This window comes from Lagopus leucura, unplaced genomic scaffold (assembly GCF_019238085.1).
Source record: "Lagopus leucura isolate 7727_CA_CO unplaced genomic scaffold, USGS_WTPT01 Super-Scaffold_100036, whole genome shotgun sequence".
NCBI lineage: Eukaryota > Metazoa > Chordata > Aves > Galliformes > Phasianidae > Lagopus > Lagopus leucura.
Window position 1 is genome coordinate 4,074,004 of NW_024962285.1, and position 23,391 is coordinate 4,097,394.

Consider the following 23,391-nt stretch of genomic DNA (forward strand, 5'->3'; position numbering starts at 1 on the left):
GAAAAGCAGGGACATGAGAAAACTTCCTGTGGATGGTGGCTTTTGCTGCTCAGAAGTGATCTTCTTTCAGAAGTCATGGGAAGGTGCTTCCTCCTGAGCTGCATATATTTCTGCTTGGATTGGAAGAGCCAGTCTGAGAGGTGGAGGGCTCTAAAGCCATCACTGCTTGACAAGACATTTAGTAAAGCTCCAATGAAATTCTAGACCTGTTGATGCACAAGTAGTAATAGTAGTGGTAGCAGTAATAATTAATAAGAAGAAACTCTCGACTTTCAAAGCTGTACAAAAACCTGGTGACTTTTGTCTCTTTCATCCATTGCATTCTGTGTGTGCCAGTGCTGTGTTTCCTTCCATTTATTCCTGACACATGCACTTAATTTCAGTGGAGTTTGCTTTCAAGCATGTCCATCTACTTTGGCTACTTCAAAGAGCCGTTTTGGACTGTCAGCTGCTTAAAATCTCACCTGAAATTTAAGAAATAATTTTGGTGGTTATGGAGAGGAGAGGGTGGGTGAGAAGGGGCTGCTGCTGGCATGTAATGAATTTGTATGAGCTCTCTTGCTTTCTATCACCAGCATTTTTGGTAACAAAACTGGTTGAAGTTCATGTGCTGCAAGAGATACGACAGTTGTGTAAGTACTCGTAGCTGGAGGAGAGCAAATGCGATGGAAATGATCCCAGTTGTGTTTCACCACACGTGATTTTTTTTGTTTGATTTCCTGTTTGTTTGTGTCTCACCACGAATGTCCCTTCCTCGTGGGAGACTCACCCGCTGTTCTTTGATCTCCACAGTTTGCAACTTCATGTCCCACGAGAAGTGCCTCAAGAATGTCAACATACCTTGTTCATGTATTGCTCCCAGCCTTGTAAGGGTGAGTAAGCACACACTTTTATGTCTCTTTGTTGTCATAATGGCACAAATTTATCACTAAGTAATCTGTGTAGTATGGCTGTGGCTTGCTGATGTTGTAATGCTTAAATCAATTGTGTTAGTCATCACTGAAGCTTTCGCTGCTGTTCAGAGGCAAAGTCTGACATTTCCTTGAAAACTTCCCTGCTGCAGGAGGCTGTAGACAGTCTGTCTTTGAAGAGCAATTATTTGCATTCTTTAACTATTACTAGACATTTTAAATTGTGTCATTACCTGGAAATCTCACAGCAATGGATGGGGGTGCCTGATGGATATCAGTGCTCTCAGGAAACCATGGCGTATCAAACTTAAAGAACTCTGTATAACTCACTTTTTTTTTAACAGTAATTACATCTCACTGGGAAAATGCTAAGTTTCCCTGCCTAGTGAAGGGGCTGTGTTTGGCTTCTGTTGATTACCAATGTTAAGAACTTGCTTGCTTACTGTGCCTAGAGAATAAAGTCCTTGCATTAAAAGCACAACATTTTAAAGTCAAATCAGGGCTTCACTAAATGGTAAAAATTCACATGGGTTTATTTTGGCTAATAATAAAATCTTGGCTTTTTAGATGCCCTGTGAGTTTTTCTCCCACACAACTTTGTAATAATTGGTCTTGAAAAACGGTTTGAAAGATAGACTAATTTTGAAGATGATAATATTATGCAACTGTAGTATTAAGAGTCTAAAATGAGGAGAAAATAGTGTTTTCTCCACTTGGGAAGGGGTGACAGAAAGGGTAGAAGGGAGGAAGCAGGCGAGAACCTGCTTATACAAGGGGAAAAACATTACAAAGTATTATAAGGAGCAGATGTCAGTTGCAGTGTTGTAAAATCAGAATGCAGAAACTGTGGACGTTACAGACCTCCCTGACTGGAAACAGAGTTGTGAGATATTCACTACTACGCAGATCTGTGAACTTGTCAAGGGAAGCTGCATTCCCTTCTTCGTACACAAAAAAAAAGCATTACAGGTTTCTTTGCATTGTGGAAACCTGGTTAGGGGATGGGAGGTTTAAAACAGCACATCACTAGAGTTACAGGAAGTTAGCCAGTCATTGTTATTTAATGTGCTTTGCCCTAGATGTTAATGCAGTTCAGCCTTTGCTGCACACTTCATCTTCCCCACACGCTTTTGTCTTGGGAAATGTAATTTAGATTGGCAAAAAAAAAAAAAAAGAAGTCTGACCCACAACATTGCCAGTGGAATAATGAGAAATATTGCTGTTAGTCTTAGAATCCACAGCAAATGCTGTGGAAATGCTATTACTAAGAATGAGCATCCCTTGCTGTTTCAGAATGCTGGCAGTCAGTCATTGTAGCATGGGAAAAGGAGTGATGACTCAGACTGTGCAGGGATCTTTGGAGGAGTGGTACATAGCCAGCTGAGAAGCATTCATCTTTTTTCATAGGCGTTTAAACCACCTTGTTGTGATTGTTTCTTTTGTGAATTACTGTAGATTTTAGTTGTTCAAAATAATATTTCTTGCTTTGCTTTCGCATGGTGAAAATCCTACATTTAAACACTGCGTCAGTCATGGACATCAGCTTATGATTTTTTCCCTTGCCAATCCCCGCTTTCTACCTGTCCTAACATAGATTGTATTTAGTTGTTTGTATTTTACAGGTAAAATCCAGGCGTTCTTGCTGCAGGAGTAGAACATCTGAGTGCTGGTGTCTGTCCTGGGAGCTGCTGGCAGTTTATCACTGCTGTATTTAGCTGTGAAAAGTCTTGTGCTGAAATCTGTGTTGAGTTGTACTGATTATGCCTGAAAAGCACCAGACTGTCCAGACAGAATAGCACAGACTTGTCCTCCTCGAGGTACTCATCCAGGTTGCATTGGTCCTGGTCTCTTGTGTGAGTGAAGCCTGCCCCGTGGCAGGTGCTGTTACACACGTGGGCTCTGCTGAAGCGAATTTTAGCTCTGCACTTGCTTCAAAAATGTAACGAAGCAAAAAACAAACGATGATTGTTTATCGAATGTCTGGGGAGTTTGTTTTCTTCCATCGGATAACTCAAATCTGTCTTTTTATGGAAGCGTCTGATGTAGAAGGAAGCACGGATGGGATTTTTTTCCCTGATGCTTTCCTCTAGCATGTTGTTATTCTGTGTACCCCAAGACGAAGATGCATTGTTTTTAATCTCAGATTTCATCCAGAGAAAGGGGCAACTGTTGAAGCTCACTGTGCTGCGTGTCATTCATTAATGCCAAACTATGAGAGAATAGTTTTTCAGAAGGCAGGCCATGGAAACTTTTAATTCCTGAGACCAGGGCTTCCTTCCTGGGGTCGGGTGAGTGCCCTCAGAGACAGAAACGCGTCAGGGCTGCATCCAGCCGCAGATCATTCTTGATGAGTTCACTCTCCAGGCGGCCCTGAGGCTGTTCTTTTTCTGTGCCGTTGTTGATCTTTCTCACCTGCACATGCTGTTCCAGATTGGATCCAGATCGTGATGTTTTGAAATGGAACGTCACGGATCACAGGCTTCTGAACCCACCTGTGTTTTTATGATTTCTGAGGGATGTGGTTTGCTCCACTCTCTGAGATCTCTGCAACTCCTCCAAGTTCAGACTCTTCTCCTCATGTCCTCGCAGGTATTTGCCTACTTTGAGGCATTGGAAAAGAAAAATCTGAACAAAGGACAAAATGACAAAATGAAAACAAAAGCTGAGTGGGTGTCAAATGTCAAGTTTCCTTCGTTAGGTTGGAATGAGTTACAAGTTTGTTGCCTCTTAAATTTACCATATAAATGTGTGGGGTGTTTTTTATATAACTATACTTTAAAATTAAATGGAAATGATAGTATAATAAAAGTAGCTGTAGTGAAATGAGGCATTTGTGATGATTGTTTTTCCTGCAGTCCTGGCTGCATTGATGCATTGCTGTAGTTGTTTCTAAACACTTCCACTTCAGGAAGGGCAGGTAGACTTCAGGAAACTTCCTTCAGTGCTTTTCTTCTTACGGCCAGGTTGCCTGGAGTGGAAACATTCTGATTTGGGTCATCAGCTTCTTGTGGAGATCGTAATGCTAAAAATGAGATGTGGCTTGTGGTTCAGAGCTTGGGTAGCAGCTGCATTCTCAAGTTGTGGTTCTGAACGAGAAGATTTTGGAGCTCACAGAGGTTTGTGCTGGAAGAGCAGGCTTGCTGACCTGAGCCTTTCCCTCTGGGTGCTGTGTCCTGCAATTGGCTGTGTGGGTCAGTTCCTTTGTTTCTCATAATCTGCTAGGAAAGTTGAAAATCGCAGAGAATAAAGATTGTTCAGGTTAGGGTAACGACAGCCAACAGTGTAAGCTGTTCTGAATCGGGCACTTTGTGCTTAGTAGTCACACAACAGCAGCATCCATTTCTTCTGCAGCTCAGGGGCTTTCATTCTGGGATGCAGCCTCTCTTTCTCCGGTTTCTTTGTCTCCTTTTTGGAATAGAGTTTTTGCCCCATTCATCTTGTTGTACGTAAGTGCTTTTGGAAGAAGGAGGGAAGGAGTTAGATCTGCAACGGGAAATTAAAGGCAAAAAAAAAAGAATGCTTAATATTTTTCTTACATTTTATGAAAAATAGTTGCATGGGGGAATTTTGTTTCTCTCTTTATTCTTCCCCTTTTGTTTCGCTGTAGTGGAAAGGCTTTGTTAGTTATGTGTGTGCTTTTTCACCTGTGTGGTCTGTTGTAGGAGAGCTGCTTTATTTAGCAGGTGGATGGGACTCAGTGATCTCTACTGTTGGTCTGTGGCTCTGGGTATCTGTGTCTGCCATAGTAATGGTTGGACTCCAGACTGATCTGATTTTGCCGGGGAGCTTCTTGAACGGCCCAGCTACCTTCTGCAAACAGGTCTGACCCCCAGCTCTTCAACACTTGGCCCATAGCTGCATTGTGATTCAAATGCAATTGCCTGGAGCATGCCAGCCACATGCCACAGTTCAGCAGCAGGTGTAAAACGGTTTATTGGTAATCCTTACCTTGCCCTAAGTTTTCTGCTTTCTCTTCCCCAAGTGATAGCCAGACACTGGGGTAAAAGGGGAGGGCTGGCACTGTAGTTCATGAACTCCAGGTCCGCTCGCTGCAGTGTGCAGTGCTGGTGCAAGCTGCCTGGTAGCTTAAACACTTCCAGAATAGCCCCATGGCTGCACCAATGACCCTTCAGATTCAGAAGGGATATGGAACGTCCCTGAGTTTGTTTCTGCTAATTCCCAGTGCTGATCTTGATAAAAGTTAGTTTCCACTGTAGCAATAAAAGCGAGGAGTGATGGTGCTTTGCACATCAGCTTCTCTTTCCAGCATGAGAAGAGCTAACGGAAGCAACTCTTAATTACAGTGCAAAGGTCTTACACAGATCTTCCTTCCATAGAAGTACAACAGAAGCACAACAGATTCCTGATTAGAAATGGTATTTAGTTTGCTGTGCAGTTCCCATCCTTGAGAGTCCTTCAGAGCTACTTTGCAGATGAGTAGCTGAGGTCTAATGTTCTGTCACGGACATCTGTAGCGTGAAGAAATGGTTTCTGGATATACTGAGGTTACATGTGGATGTGTGCTTCATTAGCAGCAATTAATGTTTCGGTGTTTAAATTACTTTTCTCTCCTGATCTACAGTAAGTTATTGTTTCAGTTGGTATTCTTACTCACTTTCAAAACTTCCATATGGAATTTGCACTTGAAGGAGCTTTGTAGCAGCAGCTGATGCAGTTGAGTACAAAGGAAGAACCTCATTTTGAACACAAAGAGTAATTTATGTTCTTTGTATCTAAAAGGAAGAAGCAGAAATACAGTGCAGAGTGCTGAGTGTTGTAGAAATAAAGATATTTCACTGCTAATGCAGGGAGACTTCAAGCGAGTGAAATAGCTGTCTGTGGATACTGAGCAATAAGTAATTAGCTGAAAAGATTCTAGCGCTGGAGAAAGCTGAGTCGCAAAGTTAGCTTCTCTCAGAGAGAGCGTGGTCTTATGTGGCTACTGGAGGAGGACATGGGTTCCAGTCGGATCTGATCACCGCCGTGGAGCAAAGGTGTGGGTATCAGCATGAGCCCTGAGAGCTTTGGATAGGGAAACGTCAGCATGTGTAGTTGTGTTGTTTCAGAAACACCTCCACGTCTGGCTTGTTACTGACAGTGTTTTTGGCATTCTGTAGCAGTCCAGTGTTTTGACTCTGTAGGACAGTCCTCTGAAACTAGCCTTGAGAGCAAATTTTGAAGTAATTTGCTTCCAAGCTAGTTTTGCCTATCGTAAAAATGAGCTGAAAACCGATGACTTCAAGTTAAATTCTCTTTCCCCAGCCTTTGGAGGCACTCGTGAAAGTGTTTGTGTCTTTGACTCTGTCCGTGAGCCATACGTTGTAGATGGCAGCTGGGCTGCTCTCTATGCAGGGATTGCATTTCAGTGGAAGAAGGTGTTAAGCTGACAACTTGGTGTTGCCCCATGCATTTCAAGATGAGGAGCAGATTAAAAAAAAAATTCCTGTGCTTTTATTCTAAAGTTTGCAGTAGCTTGTTGCTGGAGATGCATTTGTTGCTGTTCTTTATGTATGATGCAGTTGCATGGTTTTGTGCTCTGCTCTTGCACAAATTGCGCTGAAGGGATAGGAATCAAGCTTTAGATTTCTGTAGAATCAAATTTCATTGCTGGCTGATACAAACTGCTATAGAAATGCATAGCAGAAATGCTCTGGATTTCTTACCAGGAGGCAGCAAACAAAATCAGGCCTAGGAAGATCCTGTGCGTCAGTACAAGGTCATTTTGGAGATTATGCTGGAGTGTTGGTATTATATTTTCTCTTGATGGATTTCTGATCAATAGCGTGAGGGCACCTAGATGTCACTTAGTGACTTCACTAGTCAAAATTTTCTGTATCTATCCCAGGAAATTGATCTTAGTGGTTTGCATAAAGTAATTGGAGGAGCTGAATTGAAAAAGAAGTTTTGATTCTCATCAATTATTCACTTCCCTTCTGTGAGCCTCTGTCTGTGTCTGTAGTTTGCTGCACTCGTACAGGTGAATGTAAATCAGTGAATCATAGACAACATTTCATGTGCTGACATGGAGCCTCGCTGGCTTTCCATGTCTTAAGAGTTTGGTATTGTTTAGGTATCGGATGCTTGGAACTTCTTCAACAGTAAAAATAATGTAGTGAGCTGCTAGGAAAAGCAGCGTGTGATTGATCAGCTGGCTCCTTGTGTTGTACTGGCTGCTTTCCATGGTGGTTTTTTCATCATCCCTCTCCTTCTGCAGGCTCTACAGTCTTCTTTGTACATACAGTTTCTAGAGCAAGTTAGAAGGAGCAGTGCTAATAATAAAAAAAGCTTGTTTCTCTTGTTTCTGAAAGCAAGAAGTTGAAGGAAACAATTCTTTTTTTCTTTTTCCCACCCCACGTTCCAATCAGTGTTTCTTTTCTTTTTGGGCACTGACGCGAGTCTTTAGAAGGTCATCACCAGGGCTGGAATAGAACTTAGACTGCAGAATTTAGGCTTGTCTTCTTCCTTTTAGCCTTCTAGGTAAGAGTGCCCAGGCCCTGGAGAAGTTTGTCCCTTGTCAAAGTACAATCTTGCAGTCTTTTCCAAAATAAACGCTGCTTTGCACAAAACTGTTTTGATGTATGGAGTGTCCTTCTTCAGATAACTTTTCTTCCTTATTAAACACTGTGGCAGGAATTAAAAGTCTGCCTTTCTGTGCCAACTGTAAGATAAAATAGCCAGACTCAAGGCTGGGAAAGCGAAGATTTAGATTTCAAACGCTGGTTGTTGAAAGGATTGCAAGTACATGCCGGGTGTCCAAAGCACGTTATTGAGCTAACAAAGGTCTCTCTTGATTTACCTCTTGATTAAACTTCCAGCAATATTCTTGCCCTCTCAGGTTACATCTGGCAGTTTTATCTTGCTCATTTCACTGTTGGTGCTCAGAGTACAGGGTTATTTAGCATAACTGTGCCTATGCTTTCAGGGGCAGAAATAGAAGACGGAACCAGGCCTCCATCAGTGGACGGGACATTTTAGGTCTCCAAACTCTGTTTCAGGATGTGGCAGATTTATTGCTAGTTTTTCACAGGAAAACTCCGCAAGGGAAATACTCAAATCCTTCTCAAAACTTTGTTTGCTTGTGCATCGTGTAGGAAAGGGTGTCTGTGGCTATGTGCACCTTAAGTCACTATTTCTTACGCTTTTTCTGGGAATGACTGATGACGATTCATGCTTAAAGAAGCCACTTGTTAGCCCTCACGAGTCTTTTTTTTTTTTTCTTTTTGTGATGCAGGAGCAATAAGATAGACCAGATATGTTTGTTAGGAAGGGCTTGAGGGTTGCAAAATGCAAGTTTGAAAACCTGAAAAGTTACTAAGTTATTTGAATTCTGACACCTTAGAGATGCAGTTACGCTTCTCTGTTGTAATGCAAATGGCAAAGGTATGTATCTTGTAGGAATAGTGATCTCTGGAACAAGCATAAAGCTCAGCTGTATTCCTTCATAGAATCATAGAATGCTTTGTGGCCACATTCACCCTTTACAAACTGTCTTGAATGTGTCTTTGGAATATTTTGTCTAAGGAGATGTATGTAAGCAGTTGTAATTGTTTCACAGTTACAATTCAGTCATCAGTTCTTTGATTCAGTTTGGATTGGAAGGGACCTTAAAGATCATCTAGTTCCAGTCCCAGTGTCATGAGCAGGGATGCTGTGATAGTATTCATTTTTCTTCTTTTTTTCACTGTCCCGCCTCCACCCGGTTCTGTAGCTTTCAGTCTTTGATATGGACTGTGGCAGTACTGAGCTTTTGTAAACTGTCTTGAATGTGTCTTCAAGGCATTTTCTCTGGGAGCGCCTATGTGCAGCTATTACTGTTTAATGGTCTTTGATTCAATTAACAATACTTAAGAGGTCGGCTGAGGTTTCAGGTAAGTTTGAGCACAGAGGAAGTCTTAGCATTCATGGCGCTGTGAATCATCAGGACTCGCACCTAAAGCTATTGTCATTTATTTATATATTCAAGTGCAGATTTATGTAGATACAGATATAAACGTATAATATTGGTTCTCAGGCTTACTTAAGCATACTTTATATATACTGCCCTGCTTTGCACGACAGAGCAGCTTCCGTCGGCCATGAATACTGTTCTGAAAGCTGCAGCTGACGATGTTCCATGTGTTCTTCTTCCACAGATTCCAGTTGCACACTGTTTTGGGCCTCCGGGGCATTACAAAAGAAAGTTCTGCACGGTGTGCAGGAAGTCACTGGAGTCACCCGCCTTTCGATGCGAAGGTAATTTAAAATGCTCCATCTGTGTAGCCGTCCAGTAGTGTGTATGTCATCCAGGGATGAGTGCTTTGCATGCCCTGCTTGTGCGTATGCACATCCACGTGTATCCACATGCACATGTGTACGTATGTAAGTGTGTACCATAATGCCCTCACTGTGTTTTTGAGATTCTGTTATCCATTCGTTGCCAATGGAAATGTGTGCATAAAATGTAAGGCACCTCAGATCTGTGGTGTTGATGATGTGCTGTAAGTCCACGTGAGAGAGGCATGCAAAGAATGAGAAATTATTATGGCTAAGTAAAGACTTCCTCTGTTGAAATAATTTCTTTTTTGTTGCATGGAACTTCAGGTTTTTGTGTTTCTGAAACCTTCCTCTTTCTACAGAAGAATGGAATATAACTGTGTGTTACTTGTCTTGGATGTCTGCTGCTTTCAAGGGGAATGAAGTGCCTTTTGTGGGAAGAAACCTGATTATTTATCAAAGTAGAACTACTCTTTGTGTTCTGCCATAAATTCTCTTAAAAAAAGTAATTTAAGAGATCACCTAAGCACCATGATTTCATAATTCACTGATTTGAAACATACCTTTGCACAGGTACTTCACTGACTTTGATGGGATTCTCCCCTGACACTCTTGTCACAAACTTCTGTTGATCTTCGTTAGGTCGATGTTCTGAGGTTCAATAGAATGTAGTGTTTTAAATGAATGCTAGCTGTGAACTGTTCTTTTTTCTGGCTTTGTTTTGTTGTTTGTTTTATGTTTTAAAAGCCTCCTGAGGTAGATTTGGGCTGCTTTCAGGATGGGTCTTGTGCTGCAGATAATGTCTTACTTGATGCAGTCACTTAGGTGCACGTGTAGGGAAAATGTTTCCCTTTGATCAGAGAATGTAGACTTTAAATTATGCCGTGTTTGTTGTTTTTGGTGGGGTTTTTTTTTGTGCTTCTGCTTTTATCTGGTGAGCTGCATAACAAATCTAAGATTTGTTCTACTGACGAATTGGAATCTGTCACTCAGAATAGATTGCGTGTGAGCTGGCTGCTGTGGTGCGATGGTCAAGGAGCTACAGATAGCACAGAGCCTTTTCCCGTGACCTGTTGTTAATGGCTTTCAAAACTGGCATGACATGAAATAAACCAAGAATTTGGAAAGAAAACTTTCTCTAGCTGTGTCTTCTGAACTCTTGGAAAGAGCGTTAGCGTAGTGATCTGTCTTACTTCAGGCTTTATACATTTTGCCTTCATCAACCCCCGCCTTCTTACAATCCTAATTATACTGTATTACTTTTGTACCTGTTGCAAGTGAGTGTTTTTTTCAGAGGCTTCCAAGAAACACGTGAAATCACCTAAACTACAGTTAGGCAATACAAATGTGTAGGCATTTTCTTCTCATTCGCTGAGGATTCTGAATTATGTTCAGTGGATTCAACAGATTGTTTTTGTTTTGCATGGTGTGACTTTGCTGTTCCGTGTTCTGAATACCAATTGCTCTACAACTTTTATTTCTTTGCCTTTTCAAAAATGTAGCTCTATTGAGATTAATAACATCTATGGGAAAGAAATAATCCTTTCTTTCCTCTCCAAAAGTGATTCTAGAATTTGTTTTAGAAATCAGCTTTCAAATGTAGATGTTAGACTTGCTTCCTTTCTTGCTGATTTGTGGTGACTGTGCTTGATGCTACAAGTCTGCTATTGGCTATGATGTTCTCCTTTGATGTTGAGGTGTGAAGAATTATTCTTGGAAAACTTGGTGAAACTAAAGCAGAAAGTGCTGCTAACATGAAGTTACTTTTTCTAAGCAAAAGGCTGACATGGCTGGATGCACTTTCAAAACAATTGGCAAAGGATGCTTTAGGCTCTCTGTGCCTTGCAATGTCTTTTTTTGGTTTTGTGTTCTTTTTAAAGGAAAGTTATCAGACAAACACTGTGTTTGTGTGGCAGGGCATCTGTTTTCAGAAACTAGCATCTATGCATCTTAACTCTTGCTAAGACTGGATACCAAATTTTTATTTATTTTTTATTTGTTTGCCTATGAAGTACATGAACCAATCTCTGCTGACGTTTATTAACTGCTTTAATAACAGTTCTTGCTGTAGCATTCACTAAAAACTTCAACCCGGACTCAGGATGCTGGATGTCCCATTTCCTTTCCTTTCCAAAAAGGAATGGAAATAAAAGAGGAAATCGGAGACCAACACAAACATTTGTTAATATTGGTTGCTTTGTAATAGTTTCTTTTCAAGCATCATTCAGGAACAGTAAGTTGTGAACTTCTACTTAGTGAGTGTGTTTTGTTTATCTTTTTAAGGAGCCTGGGTAGTTTCTTAAAGGTTGTCCTATCAAGTTGATATTTCTGAAATACATTCACAGCACTTCCATGATAAAGCTGAACGGAAAACCTTCCACTATGACTTAGAGAGCTGTGTAGGTTATGGAGGTGCTGCTAAAGATGGTACTGGTAGGCATGCAGACTGGAATGGCTCTTTACCGTGAACAGCCTTATCTTTCCCATCAGTGGGATTGCTGCCTTAAGGGCTTACTCCCCTGATGCTCCTGCCCTTCACATGCACACATTTTCTTTCTAATTGTGAGTGGAGGTTGGTGTCAGTAGCACCAGGGGAGAAAATAATTTTAAAGCCTTCTGTATTCTTACCCACGGTAGCAGAGGGCAGTGTGTGGTTGTGTTAGCAGAGTTAATGATACAGAAAAGGTTTTCATTAATTCCTTGAAGCCATAATCTGGTCGACAGAAGCCTTTGCCATTAGCGAAGCTGTGACTCAAAGCACCTAGTTTTCCTAGTGGCTGAATTTATTGAGCAGTAAAATATGCCTGTTCTGTCTATAAGCACGGTTTAGGGGGGAGCATGAGCTGAGGAGGAGCTGTGTCACAGCTCAGGTAAGATTGCTGAGCTCAGGAGAGTCCCCAGGAGGAGAACAGCCCGTGAACATTGAGATGGCTGTGCTGCAGTGTGGTGGCAGATGATGGCTTTCTTCAGGGCTGGAGTAACGCAGTGTTGGTGCAACCACCTTTTCCAGAGCTCTTTCAAAATGAGGTATTACACATCAGGAGATGGAATGCTGTGTTCAGGGTGCTTTCTGGTAGCATAGATAACATTTGCAGTTCTGCCTTTCAGTCTTCAGGTTGCACTCTTCAGACTGTTGCAACATGCTTGGATCAATCACCAGTGGATCAATTTACAGTGAAAAAAGTTACACTTGGAGAATCTTGACTCTTTCCTCTTACTTTTGTGTACTTAACCAAGAAGTTGAATGCCTTTCCAGAGCGCTCATGTAGACAAGCTGCTTTAAAAAGCAGCTAGAAATATTTCTTTTTCATACATCTGTGTGTCTTCCTTAGAGGCCTAATGAAGCCTGGCCTAGCCTTTGCGATAGATAGAATAGATATTCTTTGCAATAGAAGCTAGATATTGAAGTCTTTTAGCTGTTTTTTTGTGTTTGGGTTTTTTTTAGCTATTTTAACTTTTTTCTTCCTATGCACTCTTTTTTTTCACATCTGATATATCAAGTTAGATTTTAAGAAATAAAGAAACCTACCCAACATACTCAGGCTTGACTAAATCTTCTGGCCAAAGTATCTCAGGTATTTTGGAAGGCGGTGTGAAGCCTACTTAACAGAAAGCTGTGAGAAAAAGTGTCATTTTCCTTTTCCTGACAACAAAACTGTGATTTGCAATGTGCTGCCATAGCTTAGACAGATTTCCAAGATGAATGTACCTGTTTCTTCTGGATGAGTTTAAAATTCAGTGCTCATCCAGTAATGAAGAGGATTTATTTCCTGAGCAAATGAAGCATTGAGGGCGCTGCGCTCTGCCCCTCACCTGCTGGGGATCCATTGGGTTTGGAAAGGGTTTGGAGCTTGCTTTCAGGAAGATAGTTTACATTAGGCTCAATACTTGATGTTCAGATGCAGAACTTTCTGTTCCTGCTTCTAACATGGAGTTTTTTGGATTTGATTAAATCAGGGTAGACTTCAGGAGAGAGAAAACTACAGCAGGCAGCTCTTCCCATGAGAAGGTGATACAAAGCTGTAATAAGCCAAACAAGTTGCAACAAATTCAGCTTGCTGTATGAAAAGGCAAGTAGTAATTGCAAGCAAAGTTAGCTCAGCCTTTCCTCACATTTGCTGCATTAATGTAACACAAAGGAAACGGAGCCAGACTCAGGGTAGTGCTGGTAATCTTTTATTGCCTAACTTTGCTGAACAGAAGAGAGAGTGAAAGGATGAAAATATGTTGCAGAAAGGTACTGGAGATGATATAGGAGAGAGGGAGGAAGGAAGAGAGGAGCTGAAGGAGCCGAGAGACTCTGATTGTGTTGTTTTCATCATTTCAGTCTGTGAGCTGCATGTCCACACAGATTGCATCCTGTTTGCTTGCAGTGACTGCCGGCAGTGTCACCAGGATGGGCACCAGGACCACGTAAGTGTCAGTTTGTCTGCTGCAGAAAGTGCTCACGCATTTCCACTGCAAAAATAAGGGCTAGAGGCATGGGAGACAAGAGTCCTGAACGTTTTGTTTTTTGTTTTCTGGGTGTTTGTTTCTTTTTAATTTGCACAGGCTGACAGTTAACAGAGCTGTTTTGCAGCTGGTGGCTATGGAATGTGTTGCAGATAGTGAGTTGAACTTGAGGTTTGCAGAACTCTTGCTGAAAAGTCTGCGCAGTGTATACAGTGTCCTAATTAAAAGCCGAAACCAATATGTGGCATCTTTCTAAATACTTACATTGCAGAAGTTGGTACGAAATTATGTTTTTCCTGTAGAGTAAGCTGTTCCCTGGTGAACATTATGACATTTCTGTCTTCCTGCAGTCTGTCAGAGATGAGACTTCCTGACTTCCCACTGCCCAACACACGTGCAGCACTGCTCTTCCAGGACTTACTTTTCAATCTTTAAGAATGTTTAGTTCTGGTGGAGTGCAGAGACAAAGCAGTGTGTAATAAATGTTTGGGTAGTTTGATACGTTCTTTCTGTGAAATACAAGATTGTTGAGGGTCTTACTTTTAGTGAAAAAATAACACTCCAGATCTGCTTTCTTAGAGGTTTTTGAGTTACTCATTTAAAATTAGGTTGAAGGTGTTTCTGTAGCTGTTGTCAGGTGTAATCCTGCTAAGCTGTGATGTTTCCTACCAGGACACTTACCATCACCACTGGAGGGAGGGAAACCTTCCTTCAGGAGCTCGTTGTGAAGTTTGCAAAAAAACCTGTGGCTCTTCTGAGGTGCTGTCTGGCATGAGATGTGAATGGTGTGGCATCCTGGTACGTTGTTGGGTATATTTGTGGGAACCAGGTATATTTTTATATATGGAAAATGTATGCATATGTGAAATACTTACATGCGTGCGTGTCTATATCAGTTGGTGCCATGCCTGCCCGTAGCAGGGGAACTTAGGCTAGATAATCCTTAAGGTTCTTTCCAGCCTATTTATGAAATAGGAAGAAAATGTTTATTTTTTTGTTTCCCCTTAGGCACTAACATGAGCAGTTTGCAAAATCACAGTTAATGTATGAACAATGGAATTAAAATTAAATGGAGGCTAACTTATGCTTAAAGCTTTGAGCTTGTAAGCACGCAGTTAATTTTGATGCAAAAATCTGAAGCTCTTTTAGTTCACACGTGTTCCAAAAGGTCAAAGAGTTACATTCCAATATGCATATTCCTCTGCCAGTACTGAATAGCCCTAACCTGGAATTTCATTTTCAGTAGCAAATGCCAGCTTCTGTCTTTTTTTTCCTTCCACACCACTGATGCTTGATTCCTCTGCAGTGTGACTGTGTCCTTCAGTAGCCTTCATGAATGCCAAGCTGCTGTGCAGATCAGAATTAGTCCCTCAACTGAATACTACCTTTTGTTGAAAGGTGATTGCGGTGTAAATTAGCACCACATGCAGGTGGGAACCGAGATGTGCATCTGGTGAACTAAGTCAGTTTGTCATATAATGCAGGGTGAGGCACACGATGTGGCAATCATTTGAAATGGAAGCCTGACGCTGTGCAATATTTCAGATATCATTTGAATCATTTATCTATTTATTTTAAAAGTAGCGTTTTTCGTATTTGGAATCTGATTCATGATTTCTGAGGTGGCAGGAGCTCTCTGCAAACAGCCTCACCAACGTGATGCGCAGCATGGCCACAGTTACAGGGCATGCGTGCTCAACAGTAGTGGAGCACCTAGGACAATGAAAAAGACAGAAGCAGGCCAGATGTGTCTTGCAATAGAACTTCAAACATATCTTACCCCAGAATTTTGCAAGCTAGTACTTGCCAGCAAGTTGCCTATATGCTTACACTAAAATCAGGTTACTGCTCTTTAAAAGTTCTTCAGTTTAAGCTGTCTGCCTTTGTCATGTACCTCAGGAAGCATCCGTGTAGGACAGAAGATCACGGCCTGAAATCAGAATTCTAATTTTTCCAGATATCTGTCTGAAAATTTACTAGGTTGCAACAGAGCAGATTTGTCATACTTGTAGTTTCTTCACTTGTTGAAACTTTCCACCGTTCCTCGTTTAACAACTCGATGGAACAGAATTAAAACCTAGTGTGAAACAATGGCTGATGTCAAGAAAGTGACTTACAAAAGGTCTGTAAACATCCTCGCCAGGTTTTTGCCATTGCAGAACATATTTTGTTACATACACATTCGCTTTCTTGGTGTTTCAGATGATGTCTAACTGATGCTCCTGTTCACAGGCTCATGCTGCTTGCTACGTAGTTGTCTCACCAGAGTGTACCTTTGGACGATTAAGGAACATGATTCTTCCTCCGAGCTGTGTGCAGTTATTTTCTCGCAACTTCAGCAAGCTGCACTGCTTTCGAATATCAGAAAACCTGCAAACAGAATCAGGTAAAAGCTTCTGAAGCTGCGTGCAGCTAATTGATGTGTGTGGTTAACCTGGTGCTTTAGTCCTCCGGAGCCCACGATGGCTGATTTTTGCTGATTCTTTGGCAGTGCTATAGCTTTTTGCTGATGTGATGGGCAGGGTAGGGGTTGTAAATGCATGGTGTGCAAACTGCTGAAACTTCTGTTTGCTGCCGCAGGGCAATGGGAAAGCTGCTCCTTCAGCAGTGAGCATACAGAAAGTAAAAATCTAAACTCCAGAAATTTTCTTAGCAGATTATTGTTTGCATAAACACTTGCCAATATACCTGCTTTTTACTTAGCTTGTCATGTGTAAGAATATTGTTATTTGCCTCTCTTCAAGTGCTTCTGTGCTGAAAGTCATGTATTTAGCAGGGTAATGTTCTGCTGCCATCTAGAGTGTATGTTTGTTTAACAGCTCTTTAGGATCAAGGGAATTCTTTTGAACCACTGAAGTATTTTTTGATTGATATTTTGATTCTGTTTCTGAATACAATACACAAAGTAGGTAAAATACAGGTCTTGAAAGTCGGATGTTTGCAGCTGCTCTTTTCTCAGTCTGACAGGTTGCTCTTGAGCTTTCTGCTTCGAACTCCGTTCTGGGGTTGCATTTAGTGTGCTTGTTGGCAGTTATGTGCTGTAGGAACCGTGTGCTGCTGTACTCAGAAGGTAAAGCAGCAGTGATGCTCCTGCAGGACGACGCTAAGCCTATGCAGTGTGCATACACTGAAATGAGCTGTGAGACTGTGCAGGGCCAGGGGGAGTCTTATTTGGCTTGTTTCTTGCTGGGCCTGATTTCTCTCAGAGAATTATCGTTCTTTTTAATGAATTTGCCTCCTCACCAGGGGAAGTACGGTACGTACTTGGAAGCGATGCAGTCTTTAATTCTTCCAGTTTAATACCAGAAATAAATAATCCAGATGAGCTCGTTTATATTAGGAAAGTCCTTACGAATCTTGATTTGTGTGTTGTTTGGTATTTGACAAGTCTCCCAAAAGCTTTAGTGAAGGAACGTTTGTTATTATTAACAAAAGTTAATCAAGAGCCTTTTTAACAGCCTGTTTTGGTCTGGTGTCTGTGATAATAAACAAGTTTATCTTTGAAACAGTGGTGTATTCTTTTAGTTTGTCGGACTTCAGCTCTTTTTTTTAATTTGTAAATCACTCCTAAATGAAACTTGAATACAGACCAGCATGATGGGAAGCATCCAAGGCTAGAGCTGTGCTTTCTAGTTTCTCCTTCATTATTTTAAGTGATGAAAGGGAAAGATTTTCACTTCAGTGTAGAGGACACTTGTTAACATACGGGTTTTATTATTCACATTCGAGGTATTGTAGTAATAATGTTGTTTGCATTCCTTAAATTAAAATGTGCATCTAGTACTTTGAATCAGAAGAATGCTGCGTAGATCAGCCGTTCGCAGGTCAGGGACAGCGTGGAGGGAAAGGAGAAGTGCCCTGATGCTGTTGTACAGTAATGCTGTGTGGATGGATTGATCAGCTGTCAGCATGCCCTCAGAGGCCCTTCTCATCCCAAGCCTAATGCTGAATCAAGTGATGTGAGATCGCTGGTGTCTGTTAGCCTGGATGCATCCGTGCTGGAGCCTCTGCGTTCCTTCTCACACACACAGCAGCTCAGAGGAGATGATGGGCTTTATGAAGGAGGAGAAAAGAGCCTGATACCATAATGGTAACTCACCGTGGGATGAGAGGGGAAAGGCCATGTAATCTGATGTTAGATTCCATTTGAGACTGAAGTTTCATGCGTGCCATTCCGTGCCTGCCCCACAAGTCTCCTGCCTTAGTGTATTTCAGAAGTGTTCAGAGAACTTCATTACAACAGTTTCACGTTGCTGTTTGTGTAGATTTCCCTGCTATATGGACTGAGAAAGAAACCATAAAAGGAAGATACCAGTTCTTTTCCACCTAACCTGAGAAAAAATAAGAGAGTAGGAAGCGGTCAGGAATTATTTTCGTTTATTTTCTCATTCACTTTTTTTGAAGTTTGATTTTGCTTGCAGTGAAATTGTATAAAGCATTCCAGTTTGAAACTTCATCCGTAGATCACTGAAAACAAGGAAAGTATTTCAGTTACTTTCATATTAAAGAAAAAAGTACGTAAAAAACCCAGCTCAAATGCTTTGCTGTCGGCTGTTCCCAGCGTCTGTTGAAGCATTAGCCAAGTGTTCTGTGGGTTGCTTGGTCTCCAGGGCTCCTGCTGAGTACTGTTTTTCACGTGTTGTAATTCTGCTTCTTGGAAGGATTTCCTCTATTAGGATTCTCATCTCCCTCACACCTTTATTGGTCTGAAGTTCTAGCTTAATGCTTCTGCGTTTTTGTTTTTCATGTTTTGGTGTTTGGTTTTGTGTTTTTTTTTTTCCCCATTATTTTGTTCCTCAATTTCCTGCTTTCTGCCTCTAGGCCTATTTTTTTATAAAGTTATTGCCTGGCTTGTAGCCCAATCAAGACAGGCTGAGAATTTGCACAGGCAGGAGAATGAAAAACATGATACCATCAGCACTTGGGTTGGCTTTTGTTCCTACAGTTCCTGTTCCTGCAGAACTACAATTCCTGCACTGATTTGTCAAGATTTGAAACTGACTGATGGAATTGCTGTATGTAATTTGGTAATAGGCAAATGTCACATCAGAAGAAGGGGTGGAACACTGCAGTATGAGAGCTAACAGTGGGAAGACTTCACGTATGCTTTCACTGTAGCTACACAGCAATGCAATGGGTCGTGTTTTATTAAGACTTTGCATGGTATGGATTGTTATTCTGAAATAGCCAGAAGGAAAGGAGCTGCTTTCTTCTGACTGGATTCTTTTGTGTTAATCTTCTGTGGAAACCTTAAGCAGCTTTTATTTACCTGGTTCAGATAAGAAGGAGTCCTCCCTTACAATCTTCCTTTTTTCACAGATGAAGGGGATGATATTGATGGGTCCACACAGGGGCCAGCAAAAGATGTCCAAATTTCAACCGATTCAAGTAAGTACAGTTACAGTAAGTGGTAAATTTTCACCTATTGTGGTCTTTAACTCATTTAATCTTAATTGATTTTACTTTATGAAAAATATTTAATAGCGAATTCTTGTAGTGCCAGGTATCAGCTCGAGGTCCAGCACACATCCAGGGCTCCTGCCATCTCATCTCTGCTTTCCACTGGCAGATTACCAGAAGTGACAATCTGTTCATTACCCTGTCAAATCAGCCACAAAATTTAGTTCCCCTGAATTTCCTTTCTGCTCTTCTGTACTTCAGCACTAAGTTACTTCTGAAAAGGAATAAATCCCAGCTAGCCATCTCACTCAACGTGGTAACCAACTAAGGAAGGAATAGTGTTAAAAATCCAGACAAAGGAAAATAATTTGAAGTCCGGATATCGTAACTTTTCAAAACTTCTTCCTTGAAGGTAGCTGGATCTGAATCTTACTGAAGATACCAGGTGAACGTATAGCTTTGATCAGGCATGGTGTACTAGAAATGAACGTATTCCCCTGCAGCAGGATTGAGCCAGGCTGGCACCTTTCAATGCATTTTGTAAATGTAGTAATTCTGATATTTTCTGGGCTTAGTATTAGTCAAAACTTTACTTTTCAGATGCTGAAGCCAGCCGTGATTTTAGGGGCAGCCCAGTCCCAATATTATTAGCAGCAAACAGAAAAGCATGATACTTGTTACCTGGTGCAGCTGCCTGGGTTGCTGTAGAAATTCAAAATCAACAAACAGGGTTGTATCCTCTTTTTTTTTTTTTCGTTTATTTGTTTGTTTAAAGCTCTTTCACAGGTAATGTGCTACATTTGGAAGTGTTGTTTGGACTAAAAAAATTAAGTTAACTCAGTTATGGCTCAGTGATCTCAAGTATGCTTTTACTTCAGTGTCTGAAGCTGCAGTCTCTTAATGACTAATAAGTAAGAGAGCATGGTTGGCCTTCAGCATTGCATTGGTTTAACCCTGATGTCCAGCTGAACTGGATATAACCTTGATTATGTCTTTTGGTTCAAGTATCCTCTATGGACTGGAGAATGCAGCAACAGATGGTACATTTGCCTTGAAAATGATAAGAATCATTCCTTATGTTTAAATATGATAGTTCTCTTAAAGGAAACCACTTCTAAATGTGTTTTCATAATAAAGACACCAGCATAGATCCTAATCTCTTTGCTGGGATTTAGAAAGTAGAATCATTCCATCCCTGTTGAGCTATCTCCTTAAAGAATTTGGGAATAAAAGATGAAATGTTTGAAAGCTTCCATTCAGTTGTGCTAGAGGCCTCCAAATCTGATGCCCCCACAGAGTTGAGGCTGCTGCAACTTCATGTTTCCAGGTTTCTCAGTGGATCCCCAAGATACACCCCCAAGTTCTCTAGTAGTTGGCCTGGACCCTCTCCAGTGGTTGTCATCTCCAGGTGCCTTATCTACTGAGACACTTGCACTCGTTCCTCCCAGGCTGCTCACTCTGCAGGCAGTAGGTCCTGCTTGATGCTTGGAGTTGGTTTGCAGACCCATTCTCGGGTTTTGGGTACTGTGGACATGTGGGTGACAGTGACCTGCAGACCCACTCAGTTGCTGTTTTCAAAAACATGTATGAACGCATGCGTACAGAAGAGCATAACACCTAGCTCCATAACACCAAAAGTGAGAAAGAGCCTTTAATGAGAAGACAGGACAGAACGTGCTGATCCAGGTGCAGGCTATGAAGAGCACCCATCTGCAGCTTCTTGATGTGTGACCAGCACCTTTTATCTCCGTATCCCTCTAGTTTCCCATGCTTGTTCCTCCCCACATCACTTCGGTCCCTCTTTTCTCCTCAAGGGGTCCATCCCCTGAGTGTTTCTCACACAGCCCCATAGTGCTCTTCCCATGCATGCAGTTGGAGACCTCCACACCCATAGGCAGTGATCTCAACTGGTGAGGTGTGGGGCTGATGCCTTTGCATCAGGGTGTAGGGATTGCCTTCTCTGTTAACTTCTCTGACAAAATTGTTGGGGTTTGCCTGCCTGCCATTGTGCATGCGGGGAGTCAAAGCCAATCAGCTGAAATACCAAACAGCCATGGTCATTGTGTGCTGGACCTTCTCTGCTTGTTCCTAGACAACACACAACAAGAACTGTGCAATATGAATCTGGAGTGAGCCATCCATTAGTTTCTGCGTGTCGACACAGTGTGTTTTGCAGGTTTAGGAATGTTACCATGCTGTCTTCCAGGAGTGTCTGAACTGATTATGTTCTGCCAAATGGTTGCTTTTCTTAATTCCAGCTTTCCATGTTCTGCAGATAGCTATTTTTCAAAAGCACTGAAAATAAGATTGTATTGATAGTACTGGCCTGCAAAGGCATGCTCTTTCCATAGAAAAGAAACCAGTGGGAAAAGGTGCAAAGTCTTTATATTAATACTAGAAAAAAATTTGAATTAGTGGCTTGCTATCTGCTATGTTTCTTAGCTCTTGTAGTAGGATAATTGATAATATTTTAAGTCAATCATGAAACTTAGATACTGAAACCAAAAGCATACCAAGGTTTCAACCTCATATGTGTCCTGTCAGGCTCAAGAAGCCTGAGGCAAGCTTTAAACTCATTCACCTTATTTCATGGTAATATGAAGACATAGTGAGGGAAAATATAATAATGTAATAATGTAATAATAATAATAATAATAATAATAATAATAATAATAATAATAAAAAGCAGCAGTGGCTTGTTGTATACGTGCAAGAAATTGAACCCAGAGAAGCCACCTCAGAAGCTCCTGACATGAAAAATGAGTCGTTACAGGCTCTTAGGCTTGTGTCAATGTGCAGGGATCTGGGAATGTGGAAGGACATCAGATTCTGCCGTGGTTGCTTCCCAGTAATCAATAAAACACTGAGGACACTTGAATTCCATATAGTAAGGCCTCAACAGCTTTTATTTACTTTAAAGCTTAGCCACTATAGGTACTGCATGATTGATGATGTTTTTCCATCTCCTCTATGTTTGATGGTACTTCAGGAGGTATTAACTTACAAGTTGAAATGCTGTACGTGATGTCACGGTGAAAACTTTTCTTTCTCGAGTTAGTTTTCCTTAATCTGCATTTGAAGATTTTCTGAAGTACTGGCTTGAATGCTGGAAAAGGTTGTGTGTGTTGATTTCCTTGGCTGAATTGCCTGTAACTGCTTGGAAAAGAAAAACAAGTCTTCTGAAAAATCATGTGCTACATTTGTTTTGTTTCACTTTTCCACGACAGTGCTTATCTTTCTGTCTTCTTCTTCCCTCTTTGTCTGCCTTTTCTGAGACTTCTGAGTGTTGTATTTTCTTTTGGTAAGCTGTCTGTCACTAGCATCTCCCAGTTCCCCTCCCTCCCCAGTAACAACATTTGCTCCCCAGCTTTGCTGCCTGTTTGGTTTGGTTCTCCCTCAGTCACCCTGTCCCTCTCTTGCTCAATGTGTTTTCCTCTCACCATTGATGTCTCTTACTGACTGGTGGTCAAAACATTTACTACTGTCGATACTTTTTTTAGGGAGGTCAAGCATTTTTTTTCTAAACACACTTCCTGAAAATTTAAAGAGGTTTTCTGGCAAGTATCTTCAAGGGGGAATATTGTAGAATCTCCCTGTGTCATCATTACCAGAAGGGTATGGAGAGAATACTAGCTGATGTTACTACCTGTCTTAAGGGACCTTGTGACAAGGCTTGTCTGAAGATCTTAGTGCTATTTCTCCCTCTTTTTGTCTTTCTTTTTTTCTTTTTTTTTTTTTTTGTGTCAGTCATTTGATAGTGTTCCAAAGTGGGATGCAATGTTCTGTTATTGGTTTTAGCCAAGACACTGACTTACTGCTTGTTAATGTCTTCTCCCAAACCTACTGACAGAGCAGAGAAAGCCTTTGCAGTAGTTCTCATGCAGGAATACACTGTTTTCAGCAGTGACCAAGGGCAGCACATGTGGGTGTTCAAAGATTTTTCCTCTCAAGATGCTTAGCAAAATGTGCAGCTGCCATAAAAAAGGCCATTGGGCTCTGCTAAAACAACTTCCAGTATCTGTCCCATGTTCTGCTGACATCCACTTTAAATGGGCTGGGAGCCCTAAAGCAGTGGAAGAGGAAGACAAGTGAAACCAGCAGAAGTGTTGATATGTACAGCTGTGACTGGAGAAGTTCTAAAGACCTTCTTGGAGGAAACGGGTAAGCAGTTGGCTGCGGACATGAAAGAGTGTCTGTCACACAGCTCTGCGATCCAGATCTGCTGTGAAACTGTCTGAGCTGATCATGAAAACTGGCTCAGGGAAGCGGCAAGCCTGTTGGTGGCTTTCTTGGAGAAGCATCCAGAAAAAGAAAGAATCAGTGAAAGACTCTTCTGTAGTGTCTTGTGAAGCCAAATAAAATGAAAAATAATAAT

General features: G+C 41.4%; 1 protein-coding gene across 1 annotated transcript in view; it reads left to right on the plus strand.

Annotated features, from left to right (window-relative positions):
• Positions 1-797: 797 nt before the first annotated feature.
• DGKQ (diacylglycerol kinase theta) overlaps positions 798-23,391 on the plus strand; it is a 61,687-nt gene continuing 39,093 nt past the window's right edge. Inside the window, exons 1-6 of the mRNA XM_042882881.1 lie at positions 798-872; positions 9,044-9,143; positions 13,492-13,577; positions 14,289-14,414; positions 15,849-16,002; positions 18,936-19,004. Of these exons, the coding sequence (XP_042738815.1) occupies positions 804-872; positions 9,044-9,143; positions 13,492-13,577; positions 14,289-14,414; positions 15,849-16,002; positions 18,936-19,004 (604 nt within the window). The 5' untranslated portion in view covers positions 798-803. The remainder of the gene's footprint in view (positions 873-9,043; positions 9,144-13,491; positions 13,578-14,288; positions 14,415-15,848; positions 16,003-18,935; positions 19,005-23,391) is intronic.